This window comes from Rousettus aegyptiacus, unplaced genomic scaffold (assembly GCF_014176215.1).
Source record: "Rousettus aegyptiacus isolate mRouAeg1 unplaced genomic scaffold, mRouAeg1.p scaffold_m13_p_13, whole genome shotgun sequence".
In the NCBI taxonomy this organism is placed as follows: Eukaryota; Metazoa; Chordata; class Mammalia; order Chiroptera; family Pteropodidae; genus Rousettus; species Rousettus aegyptiacus.
Genome location: NW_023416288.1, coordinates 9114009 through 9127411, shown reverse-complemented (window position 1 = coordinate 9127411; position 13403 = coordinate 9114009). Strand labels below are relative to the sequence as shown.

The window sequence follows — 13403 nt, the reverse complement described above, 5'->3', positions numbered from 1 at the left end:
ATAACATTGAAGCCTCTGTTACTACTTGACACTTGAAACTAGAGGTACATTTCTAGCAAGCAGAGTAAGTGTGTTTCTGATCTCACAGACTTGAATATCCTCATAGAAAATCCTCATAAATACCTGGTAGTCAAGTTCTATTGTATCTATATAACCAGGTAGATGTACATTGGTTCAACTTTTTTGAGCTGGTCAGATAGTGTAATATATATATTCCTAAGACCAAAAATTTTTAAGCAAACTATTAAACTTTCTGAGAGCAATCCATTTTTATTTTACAGTGATTTTAGTGAATTTTTTTCTTTAAAATTATATATCGTTTTAAGACATTTAAAGAGGCATATGTGTACTTGGGCCATTTCATTTAATTTTTCAGCATATTCTTTTACAAGATAGTTAGACTGAAAATTCAAGAAATTATGACAAATTAGAAATTTGGCAATATATTATTTTTACGTTTTTCCTAGAAATATTGTAATAAGATGTTTGGTTCTATAAAAAAAGGGTTTAGAAAATAAGTATTTTTAATGAATACAATACTATAACATTTCAATGAATATTTTTGATAGTCTTTGTTATTCAGAAAATAGAGATCTTGAAATTGGCTCTTCAATTCACTTTTTCTTGTCCTTTCCCACCTGTTTGTATCTGCCCCATAATCTTCTGAGTGACCCTCTTCTCTCATCTTATCCTCTCTAGTCTAGTATCAGTGAAGACATTCACACCGTCATGCTGATTAGTACCAGTGAAAACTGATGCCCTCCAGTATAGGGCATGTCCTGAAATATTCTCCAGCCATCGTTCTTTTTAAACTTCCAACTTTGTTTTCAGCTACCCAACCTTAATACCCACTGCTTGTCTCTGAACAGATGATTCTGTTTCCCTTTATTAGAAAGGAAATCAAGACTGGTAAGTAGAATTGTCTCAACTTATGATCTGGTTGTTCTAGCTGTTTCCATTTAACCAAAATCTTTTATGTTTTTCACTTCAATCTCCATGGAAGAAATAACCTCTCTTTTAGCCATGGATAAAGCTCCTCCCGTGTTTGCTTATGTCCTCACTTATTCCTCCACCGCCTCATGTTTGGAATACAGGGGGCAAGCAAGAAGAGACCTGTGGAATCTAGAGTCTTTGGAAGGACCTTGCTCTTTCAGTAACTCGTTCTCTCCTGAATCTCTGAGGTCTCCTCTGCTTGCCTTTCTCCTTTACATAGAAACATGCCTGTATCTCTCCTATTAAAAAGCTCCTTGCTCTCCATTCTTTTCTATGTTCTACACTTTTTCTCTTATTCTCACACATAAGATAGATAAGTTTATCTCACCTCTTTTGATAATTATAATTACTTCCTCTCTATGGAGCTCAGCTTCTTTGACTTTTGCAATACCATTGTTCTTGGATTCTCTTCTCTCGTGCCATTACTTAGATAACTGTGTCTCATCTTTAAATGTTATTTTACAGAGTTATAGCTATTGTGTATTTCCTTTCTCCCTCTATACATTCTCATTTGGGAGTCATACATGGAGTTACTTATGTACTTTATATACATTGTAACTACCAAATCTTTAAATTCTAATGAGACTTCTCTGGGAGCTCCAAACCCTTATATATTCAACTGCCTACTGGATGTCTATACATGAATCTATCAAAAACATCTCTAATTGAACCAATAAAAACAAACTCATCAGTGTTCCTCAAAATTGTTTTTCCTGTGGTACTTTCTATATCAGAATGTCCTATTATTATCTGAGAGACTCTATGAATTATCGGCAAGCCCTTTCTCCTAATCACTGTCTCTGTCCAATAGTACATTAAATTCTGTTGCTCATACTTGAAAATTTTTGTTGAGCTGATTTCTTCTGCTTGGCCTCCCCTTTCATCACTACTGACTAGTTTGATTCCTATTGATTTGCCTCTCATCTAGACCCTCCCTCTCACTTTCTGTTCTCCCTCTGAAACACCATTCACTTGGCTGTCTGAGAAGTTGTTTTATCATGTTCATGTACACTTGATTGATCCTGTATCTCTCTAACTTCACATTTTCCATTATCTCTTCGTTATTTTGAGAATACAGTCTAAATGATTTAGATTGTTATTTAAGACCCTTGGTCTGGCCCATCTATCTGCCCAAATTTCTTCCCTACCATTTTTACCCTCATTCCATACCATTTGTTGTTTCAGCCTTTGAATCCAGCCACTCAGACTATTCGCAGTTTTTGAATATGCCATGTTTACGTTCCCTCTGCCTTGGTTGTTACTTACTTCTCCTCTCAATTTTGTCAAATTCCACTTGTCTTTCAAATCTCACTTTGAGTAGCTACTAGTCTAGAAAGCCTCCTATATCCACCTTTTTACACTGAACTTTAGGTGATTCTCGGCTGATTTCTGAAACGTATTGCCCTGATGGGATTCAGGACATGCTACCTCAAAATATAGCAGCTTGGCATGTTGAACATTTTACGTTGAAGTAGTTTCAGGTTTGATATGTGCAAGAAAGACTTTCTGACCTTCTCTCATGTGAGATTACCCCTCCTTTCCCAGAGGAAAGGGGAACCTTACCCCCAAAGACAAGAGACAGAGAAAGGAATCTGAATGAACAGACTTTGTTACGTTTCCCCTAGTTTACTACACATAGTTCATACTCCTTGGCTTGCCATATCTTTCCATAACTTTCCATTCTTTATCAACCTTAGCATAAGAATACACAGGTTTAACCATTTTCGGGGGTATTTATTTCCTTATTAAGGCTCCCATGTCATGTAAAACTTATATTAAATGTATATGCTTTTTGCTTGTTAATCTGTCTTTTGTTATAGGATCTCAGTCAAGAACTTAGAAGGGTAGAAGAAAAAGATATTTTCCCTCCCTTACACCTGTACCACCATATTTTTGTTCTCTGCCTCTTTCCTGCCAGACCCAGTTTTAAACCCAACCAGATTGTAAGACATATTATCTTTGATTTCCGCATCTCCAGCTTTCAGTGTCTTCTCCAGCAAGTACTAAATCTTATCGAATGAGTTAACAAAGAGCAAACAACAAATTCTTCCTCACAGAGTGATGTTAGTTTCTCATTACGTGAAAAGGCTAAATTGTCCATAACTTTCTCCAAAATATTATAGTACGTTCTGGAGACATTTAATGAAATAGTGCTTTGTGATTATACATATGTGCTTGACAATTTATCTAGAAAGAGAAAGGCTGATAAAGAATTTGCATATGTGAAAATTTTCCCTTGTATAATTTTTCACTTTCTTGATGAATGGGATCTTTGACTTATTTCCTAGCCATTCTAACCTTCTAGTTCCAGGTTTGAAAGGCAGAATGTGTATATATTTTAGGAGAATCAGGTAACACTTCATAACTAGGAAAAGTAATTCTTGCTCTTATAAGGTGTTCCTGATAGCTTGTCAGTGGGGCAGAGAAGGCTGGATGGGCCTGAATTGCTTTTCAGCCCAAACAGGTTCACCTCAGTGAACACTGGCCATGACCATGCACTCAGTCGTCAAGTTACAGTGCACATTTTAGATTACTTTAGCATAAATCAGAATTTAGGCATAAGTTAAGTTCATGTATTTACATTCTTTGTCTCTCAGTTTTTCAGCTAAAGGGATATATAACACTTTTTACTGTTTGTCAGCGTTGGGAATTATATTTGAGAAGAGATGATTCATTTTTCTTGGGTTTTAGAACTTGTTCAGTACTTACTCGGAGAAATGAGATAGTTGGATCTGAATTAGCAAATGGTGTCTGCGGTCTTTATTCCTACCCATTTCCTACTGTAATTTATTGTTTTTAATGTAAAAGTAGGGAACAATTATTTTTATATAGTAGCAGTAATAAGAGTATTAGTTAGCATTTATATCTTAAAAATATATGCACCAGTTCATAAACAGCACAAAGTCTAATATTAGAATAATGTGGTATGCATTATTCATTTTAATGATTCAGTAATTTTTTCTCTACTTTATACACTTATCCCATTTATTTTTTGTATTTTTTATATTGATTGTTTTATCATATTCATACAGCACAGTTCAATAAATATTCTTCCTTATTTTCATTTATGTGAAAGTGTCCTTAGCTTTTATGTATTTCATTTACTAACTAGTTTGTTTCACATGTAAATCTAGCCTCTGTGTTTTCCTCTAAGGCATTTTATCTATTTATAACTGATTTTAATTTTCCTTTTTAGTTTATCAGCTCATTTTTTAATATGTTCTCCTATGCCTCATTTAAATTCCTTTTCCATGTTATAGTTTTTTTTCCACATTTAATTTTTTATTTTATTACATTTAAATTTATCATAAAAAAATTGGCGACCTCATAGTACTATTGAAACTCTTAGCTAAGGAAAAGAAGACAAATATAGTTAAATATCCACTATCCCAGCACTTTGGAACTACAGAGTTTATTTTCCTTTAAAAAGCAGCACTTTTCTACACCACTTTTGCAGGTGGTCTGTTAAAGGAGGGAAAAAATTTTAGTACTAATAAAATCCAAAGAAGTAGGATAAATAAGCAACAGATAGATGTAAACATCATATTATGTAGAGAGAATTTCAAGTTCAAATATAAATCATTTATCCTGCTTACCAGTGCTTTCTTATATTTATATTGGCAGAAAATGAATATAGACTTTTTACAGCATGAGGATGAATAAATTAAATATCTGAAGAGATTACAAATTAAATTATATTGATTCAAATGAGAAATATTGTGTGGTATTTATTAATGTCTCTAATGCCAGGAAAAAGTAAGATAGACCATTGATTGAGATTTTTTAAAAATGTCCCAACATCCATAACTTGTATTTTAAGACCTCCATTGCATTAATCTGAAGGATGTACCTGAAAAGGATTTGAAAGTAAATCCTTCAATCATAATTTTAGTGTTCAAAACTGTTGCTTTAAAACTTAGACTTTGATCCAGTCATTCTAAATCTGAATCTAGCTAAGGATATGAAATACTTTAAGCACTGAGATATTTGTTGCAGTGTAATTTGTAGTGGGTAAAAGCCGATGATATCCTAAATATCTTTTTTAAAAAGGATGGTCAAGTATATTATGGGATGTAGAGATAATGGAATATAAAGCGGCCATTAAAATAAAATGTTTATAAGATACTTGTAATGGAAAGGGGATATTTATCATATGACCTCAGGAAAAAAAAAGATACATAAATTTTACATAATATGCTTTCAACCATAATAATAACTTTAAAAGACTAGATGAGAATGCATCAAACATTGAGTGGTTATCCCTGGGTAATGAAATTATGATACTTGTAAAAATATTTTTTATATTTTCTTGAATTTTAAAAAATGTTTTACACTTAGCACACCCTTAATATTATATTCAGAAGACTTGTAAGCTAAAGAATATTTAGATTAGAATATTAATTTACGTATTTTAAATGGGGAGTTCAGAAAAAATTAAACAAATGTTTATTCTTATATAAGAAAAGACAGCCATGCCATTTTTCTCTTTTTGATTTGGGGGTATTTCAATATTCTAAGAAGTTTTACACTAAAGGTGGGATGAGAAGGTAGATATAATGAGATCTAGGAGGGAGAATAAAGATTTAAAGGCAATTTAATGAATTATCTGCAGCACGGATATAAAATATCTGTGGCCTTAATTTGTCAGAGATATAATAGAATGTTCTTTTCTCTAATTTCTGCAGTATCAAGTCATGGGTGGATAAGATGCAAGAAGACCTCGTTACACTGGCGAAAACAGCAAGTGGAGTCAACCAGCTTGTTGATGTGAGTAGAACCCAAAGAAACTTAGTAGTAGTTTTTTCTTTAATTAGAATGCAGTTTTATCTCCTAGGAATCTGTGTTTCTATATGATAAATAGGATATGATTTTTCCTATGGATCTGGTAATGAAGTTCTGAAAAAGACCCTTGGTACTGCTAGTTATTGCGAAAAAAGAAACACCGTCCCTAGCAATGAATGAAGCTTTTTTTTTTTTATCACACTTTACAGTTTCTATAGAGCTCTCACTTAGATGAATCCTTGTGATACCTAGACCCCCACAGAATTCAAATTGGGGTGTCACGTTTCTATTCTTCAGACTATTTCCTAATCTCACACATAGTGATGACTAAATACTGTGATGGATTCTTTTGAGTGTCCTCAGTGGGAACACTTCTTCATCCTTGAGGGTAGATTTTATTTTTAAAAAGAGTTGAAATGTGTTTACAGTCATGTCTAGAGACTAGAGTGAGTCATTGAGATGGGTAGTAAAAATTTTGGTGCAACTAAAGGAGTCACTGTAAAATATGTTTTTTTCTGATGGTTTATGAAATGACTATGAAAGTCACTCAAATGATTTTTGAAAATGATAGAAATATATTAAATATTTATATAGTTTCTTAAATAGATTATTTTACTTGGGTAAGAACATTTGCATTACAGGTTTTGTAAGATTTATTAAAAATTAAATGTCATTTCTTTAGAGTCTCACTTCTTCCATTTCAATGTAAGTAATGTAACAATTTGAAAGTACTGTCATCTTGGTTTAGTGATGCAGCGAGGCCTTTTACTTTTCCAAAAAAGTAAGTGATGGGTCAATGAGGTGAAATGGTATAAAAGTGGTTTCATGCCCGATATATGCATATTTGTATGTGAATATTCCTCTCTGGGAGAAACTGGGATGTATGGTTACCTTATACATTAATAGAAATTCATAAAGAAACCTTATTAAGTAAATTCTTTAAAAAGTTATTTCAGAAACTGTTTATAAAACAGTTATAGCTTTCAATCCAAGAGTATGTTGAACAAAGTTAAATATCTGCGTGATAAGGAATACATTTGAAAATGAAAGGTGTTCTTGTGAATAGCAATGACAAATTTAATTCTAGTCAACACATATGTCCCAGGCACTGTGCAGACTACCAAGGGTTGACAGAGACACAGTTCCTCTCCTCAGAGAACAGATAGTCTGCCAATCAAAAATCTCCATTATATGGGTACACAGATGCTTAAACGATCTTAGAAGCTGTTGGTTGGGATCTACAATGATTTATTGTGGGAAAGTACATAAGAATATGAAAGCATGTAAGATAATATGTGAGTGTCTATGAAAGTGATGGAGTTTGTAGAATGAGAAAAAAGAAATGAGAATGGACAGATTCTGGTTAGAAGTTATATGACTCTCTTTATTGACAGACCGAGATTTAAAATAAGCTACTCTTGGGAGCTCTCCTTCACTCCTCCAGTGTTTCTTCAGCCTCAAAAACCACTTTCTTGGCTGACCTCATTTTTGCTTTTGGTGTGAAGAGTGAACCCTCTATTGCCGATTCTGCTTTTTTCCTGAATCGTTAAGCATAAAAGGTCACACCCGATTTTCACTATGCTTTATGAAGTATAGATGACTAAGAGGAGTGTAAATATTGTCAAATGAATAAATGTCTGAATTAGGGTAACAGAATGGACAGGATGAAAGAAAATTCCCATGATTTTTTTTTTATTGTTTATGAGATAAATACTAATTAGAGTGAAAGAAAAAGATGCAATTAAAAGAATTAGATGTTAAGTGACAAAGGAGGGAGATAGGTAGAACATAATTCATTATTGGAAAGATAATGTAACTATTAGGGTACATGAAAAGTGTCATTTTATGTAGATAAATGACCCATATACTACTCTTCCTTTTGCTAGAGAGAGAGTTCATGATGAGAGCCAAAGTGGTATGTTTCTTTTTGGCCTGAGCACTTAAAGTGGAGACTGATTGATGGATGCCACAGTTGAGAGTAAACTCTGAGTTGAGTGTGGGGGTGTTGGATACACGGTGAGGATCAAAAGATTTTTTTTTAATATATGTGCTGCCAAAGTGAGCACCCAAAAGTTGAATAAATTGTAGAACTTATCAGGTTCCTGGATTGAAATGCAGTTTTTTGGAAATGATGATTCTTCCGAAATTATTTAATAATGATTTTCACTGGTTTTGCAGGATGGAACTGACGTTTTACTTGAACACTCAGAAGCAGCTCTAATGAGGCAACACAGCTAAAATAAGACATCTTTGCAAGTTAAAGAAAATTGCTTTATGGCATCAAAATATTAGCTCAGGGATGGTTGATACATATTTTTGGATAAATTCAGTACTTTACCTTTACAGTGAGAGATTTTGCCAAGGTTACCTACCTATCTTCTGTTAAAAGATCAAGTGTTAATAGACTTAAGTAGTACTATTACCCTGATACATTTGAGTAAAAAGATATCTTAATGAAATATTCCATTACCTAATCATTTATTGGAAGATAATATGTCCATTAAGTGCATATGCTTGGCCACGAAGTAGATTAAATAATTGAGGGAAGAAAGAAAACAAAATTAGGGCAAAGAGATAATGTGTTATATTTTTTCTTAGTGAATTTAATATATTAGAACTTCTTAAGTACAACTGATTTCCACTATGGGAACGTCATTTTTCTTTTCATTAGTTTAGGCGCTGTACTAAGCCCTTTATGTGCATTACCGTATTAATTCTCAGGACAATCTTATGAAGTGAACGTCATCATTTTTAATATGCATTAAGCAATTGCGAGGTTATCATTTTTTTTCCCCTAGGGTACACAAATACTAAAATGGATGTAACTCCACAATTAAAAAAAAATCATGTTATGCTTTAGACTATATGTTAATATTTTACCTTGTTATATTGCAACTTGTATCTTGAGAAAGTAAGTGGATCTGTGATTAGGTGTAAGGTTAACATATCTGGTTAACCTTTTATTTAAAAGATAAAATTAGAAGAAGGCAAGACTCTGCTACCAGTTATCCACTCATGAACATTTCTATTTGAATGCCTTTAAAAAATGAGTGTAGAAAGAAATTGTAAAATGTAAATTTACATGCAGAATTTAAAACCTTCCATTATTGTTGGCATGCACAGAAAGGTTTTGTGTGTATGTCTATTGAAACTATTGCTAAGAAAAGTATAGAAAATTGTTTTTGTGAATTTTGTCTTCATGGTTTTCCACCTAAAGAAAATACACATATTTTCTCCCAATTAATAGCTTTGTGGTCTGGCCAAGATCTTTCATCTCATGGAGTTGTTGAGATTGATAATATAATCTATATAAAATATTTATCGACCTGTAATCAGAACTCAACAAAGATCATTCTTTTGTGTGCTAGTCGGGGTACAGACTGAGCCAATGTAACAAAAGGATAAATACTGTGTATCGTTCTCTCATGTCACAGTCTAGAGGTGACCAGTGTAGGGTCAGCACGTTGACTCCTTTGTCTTTAGCATGTCACTTCCATTCTTGGGCCTGGAGCGATTCTTGCAGTTACCGTTATTTCCCAGCCATTCTGGACAGGGAAAGAGACTAGAGGAGCAGATGCCCAGTTGCTTTTAGGGTTAGACATTTTGCTCACATTCCAGTGGTTGTGACTTATTCACATGGCCATATCCAACTAGAAAAGAGTTAGAAAAATGGAGTTGTGATCTGAACAGCCACATGCCAACTGTATCACAATGGAAGGGCGAAAACAGACAGTGGAGGACAACTAACAGTTTTCCACTGATTTGTATTGTTTGAATATTATCCTTACAAGAGATATATTTAAAAATGTGTTAAAGACGTATTAACACAAATGAAAGCTGTATTTATATATTTTAAAGAGTAATATATCAATATAAAAGAGAAAAATGATTTCTGGATTCTGAAACACACATGCATTTCAAACAATCTGATTGTAGAACATTTAAAAAGACAGTTTGTTTTAAACACACGCTGAAAAATGGAGAGGCTAATCATGTATTAACGGACAGATAACATTTTAAAAAATAAAGTGTTCTTAATGTTCTTGACAACAGTATTTTTGAGTTTATGAAAGTGGCTAGCAACCATTTTTTTTTCATTTAATTTGTTGGTAAATATGTCTTACTAAATATGCACCTAAATTTTGACCAATATCGAAATTATCAGATATTCTAAAGGAATGGGTTCTATAGTAATGAGAATTTGCTTCACAAAAATGTTTTCTAAAAACATTTTAGATGAATAGAAACTACTGTTTGTCTTTTCTATAAAATAGGTTTCTGAGTCTACAAAAAGTTATATTACATGAAAACAAAACTCAGCAAATATGCTAGAAAAGTTAGTTGCTTCATTTGATTGACCCTGCCCTGGTGACAGCAAACCACAACAGTGTAAGCACAGTAGAGTCATGGAGCGTTTTGTCGCCTCCTTTGCACAGTATTTTCTTCTCACCTCCCCTTTTCTCTTTAGGAATCCAAGACTTTCTCATCACCTCCTCTTTATTATAAAAGAAGGGCTTGCTAATTATCATTTACATTTGGTTGTTTAAGTCCATAGTAAGTCCCTAATCTCTAAGCAGAACATATTTGGTATTAAGAAGCAGGTGTGAAGGCTGTATTTTGAAAAAATAGGTTTCTTTCTCCCTCTCTCTTTCTCTTTTCCAGTCAGGGGCCCCGCAGAACCTGGACTGAGGGGAGGCAAACAATGTGCTAAGGGTGCACAGTTAAAGGAGGAACTCGCTCTGAGGGTCTAAACTTGCACAACCTACTGAGTGAGTGAGTAGCTCCTGAAATTTTGTGCCCTTGGTGCCTCATTTGCCTCACCTTAGGCTTAACCCTGGGGCTCAGGCACAGTTAAGGTCTGACTTGCTCTGTGTCTTCTGCTCTCCATGGCTGAAGACATAAACTTTTACAGCCTTTGGACATTACACTAATCCCAGGCCTCTCGGCTGCATTTTCTTCCCTACTACTTTCCCCTCCTAGGTATAATGTCCCCTCCTAGATATAATGTCAAGTCTTTCCTACAGCTTTTCTGGATGCTTCGTTAGCTTCCTAGGCTCATCTTGTGTCTATGTATTCTTATAGTGTTAACAATATATTCATTTTGAAAGCTTCACCTATATTATGTGACATTGCTCCATACGTCTCTTCTCTTTCAATTCCAACACTGTTGTATCTTTTGATAATGAAATATGGTAATGGAATACAAACATTTTTATAATAGAGATTTTATATTCTTTTAGTTATCTAAAAGAGTTCAAATGAGGCATGCCACCTTCTTGTTATAAGGCTTTCTTCTTAAGTGGAAATTTTGTCTGGATTTCTAACATTTAGGTTAGAACATGCAAACATTTAAAAAAGTTTGTGAGAACTTTTTTTACTTGGAAGTTTAGTTTTGAAGGTAAAATCATTCTGCAATGGCATCATCATAGAACTTTCTGGCATTGATTCACCATTGTGATTTTATAAGTTAAAGTTGTTGAAATCAGTACCTTCATATTTCAATGTACTCTCAAAGATGTAAATGTGAAACGTGTCTAAATATTGAGCGTTCAGTCTCTTAATTAAGGTATATTTACATAAGCGTTTTGAGTAAAGAATTAGTAACTCATGGGGTTCACGGACTGATGCTTTTTCTTTGACATTGTAGTCACGTTATCTTATGTACATAGAATATTCATTTTCTGTGTGGTAGAGAGTTTCATGTAGTAATTTATTTGCTAAAGAAGATACTCTAAAGCAGAATATAATTAATCATTGGTGATTCTGACTAGGGGATCAGTGAGATGTAACGACAACAAGGGTGGGAATCTTTTTCTTCTCTCATGAATCCTGCTAGGTAGCTGGATGACAGGTTTCCCTTTACCTGCTTGTTAGGTGAGGTAGATAGTAACACTCTCTGTTCCTCACAGAAATGTTGGAGAAGTAAAAGAGAATATAAAATGAAATGTGAACACAAAAATAGATAGTATGAAAAAGTTAAATGCTTATAACTCTTTAAAATATTGCTTTATATTACTTTTAAATGTAATATAACTATAAAAATACTGTAATATAATTACTTTTCAAAATAGCTTATTTATTTTACATATTTTGGTTTTGTTCAGTTGCCTTACTTCCTTCAACGATGAAATGTAGCTAAATCATTTGCCATAATTCTGTGGGCAGCTTGGGATTATCATTGTTTTAGGGAAAAAAACACATCCTCCACCCCCAAGTAGAGAGAAATCTATTTTGACCGCAGAATGTACTATCGGTACATCTCTTTACCCATCTACTAGAGAGTTACAGTAAGAAGCTGTTTATATATATATTCATTTTCAAAGATATTAAATAAAGTAAAATTTTGGGGGGATATTTCTAACCATATGGTGACTTTCGATGTTTTATTTAAAGGTTTTTGAGTGAAATCCTGTTGGTTCACAAACAAAGACTATTAAAATGCTTTCTTTTTTACCTTACCAACTCGTTCTATTATTAGTCAATAATTAACACTTTCTTAAGTTATACTAGTATTTGAGGGATAAATTATTATTTATCATTTCTCCAAATAACACTCTCTAATGGCTTGGTAATACTAACTACAGGGAAGATGATATGTCGTGTTTGTGCTCTCTTCTTGTCTGTGAGCTGCACCAAGGACAGGGAAGCTAAAAATTCATGAAAGTGAAGTAGCCAAGTATTAGCTTCTCCAAAATGAAGATGAATGGCATAAAAGACCATATTTGCTACTGCTCACTCTCAATATGCAACATATAGCTTTTTTTCTTTCTTTCTGAGAACATCTTTAATGTCTTTGTATAGAGAGCTGTGGTTCTTAACCAGGGGTAGTTTTGTCTCCCAAGAGATATCTGTCAGTGGTTGGAAACATTTATGATGGTCACAGCTGGGTATGTGTTAGGTGAAGGCCGAATGCTACTGGCATCTAGTGTATAGAGGCCACGGATACTGCTAAACACCCTGCAATGCACAGGACATTGCCCCACAACAAAGAATGATCTGGTAAAAATGTCAGTATTGCTGAGGTTCAAAAATGGCTCTAGGAAGTCTGAAGAATTTGAGGCAATAATACATTTATTTATTAACATAAATTTATAAAATCATATATCAGCATTGATAGGTAACAGTTTTACTTTAGAAAAAGCCATTTGCTACTAAGATGGTTAAGGGCAAGTTAAACTGTAGGGTTTTTTAAATTCTTTTTGTTAGTAGTGAAATGATTTTAGGGCATTTGGAGTAAGGGACATTAAACAAGCAGCTCACTCGGCCTATGGTTAATTATTTTTTAATTTAGTTTTAATAGCATATAGTGTGATCTTTTATTTGCACATGAATTTCTGTTCGAAATACATAATCAATTCATATATAGTTCCAGATATGCAAAGGGAAAGAGACTAGGTTATTATCTCCAGAATTAAAAAAAAAAGTAGGTAGCTTCTTATACATATTTTAATATCTCTCTTGTTTTAATTCTAAGTATTCTTAAAGATAAACTTGTAACTTACCATACGTGTGAAATGTTTCCAACACTAAAACTGAAAAATTCTTGCTATGACTCTTTCATGCTCACCTCAGTTTTTGTTATAGCTAAAGTTTCTTTATTCCAAGAATCATGCCCAGTATTTCACTTA

General features: G+C 33.4%; 1 protein-coding gene across 7 annotated transcripts in view; it reads left to right on the top strand.

Annotated features, from left to right (window-relative positions):
• The window catches only part of CACNA2D1 (calcium voltage-gated channel auxiliary subunit alpha2delta 1), a 449625-nt gene that overhangs the window by 76549 nt on the left and 359673 nt on the right, over nt 1-13403 (top strand). For all 7 annotated transcript variants that reach the window (XM_016127273.2, XM_016127276.2, XM_016127274.2 and 4 more), the window contains exon 2: nt 5679-5760. In XM_016127273.2, the coding sequence (XP_015982759.1) occupies nt 5679-5760 (82 nt within the window). The remainder of the gene's footprint in view (nt 1-5678; nt 5761-13403) is intronic.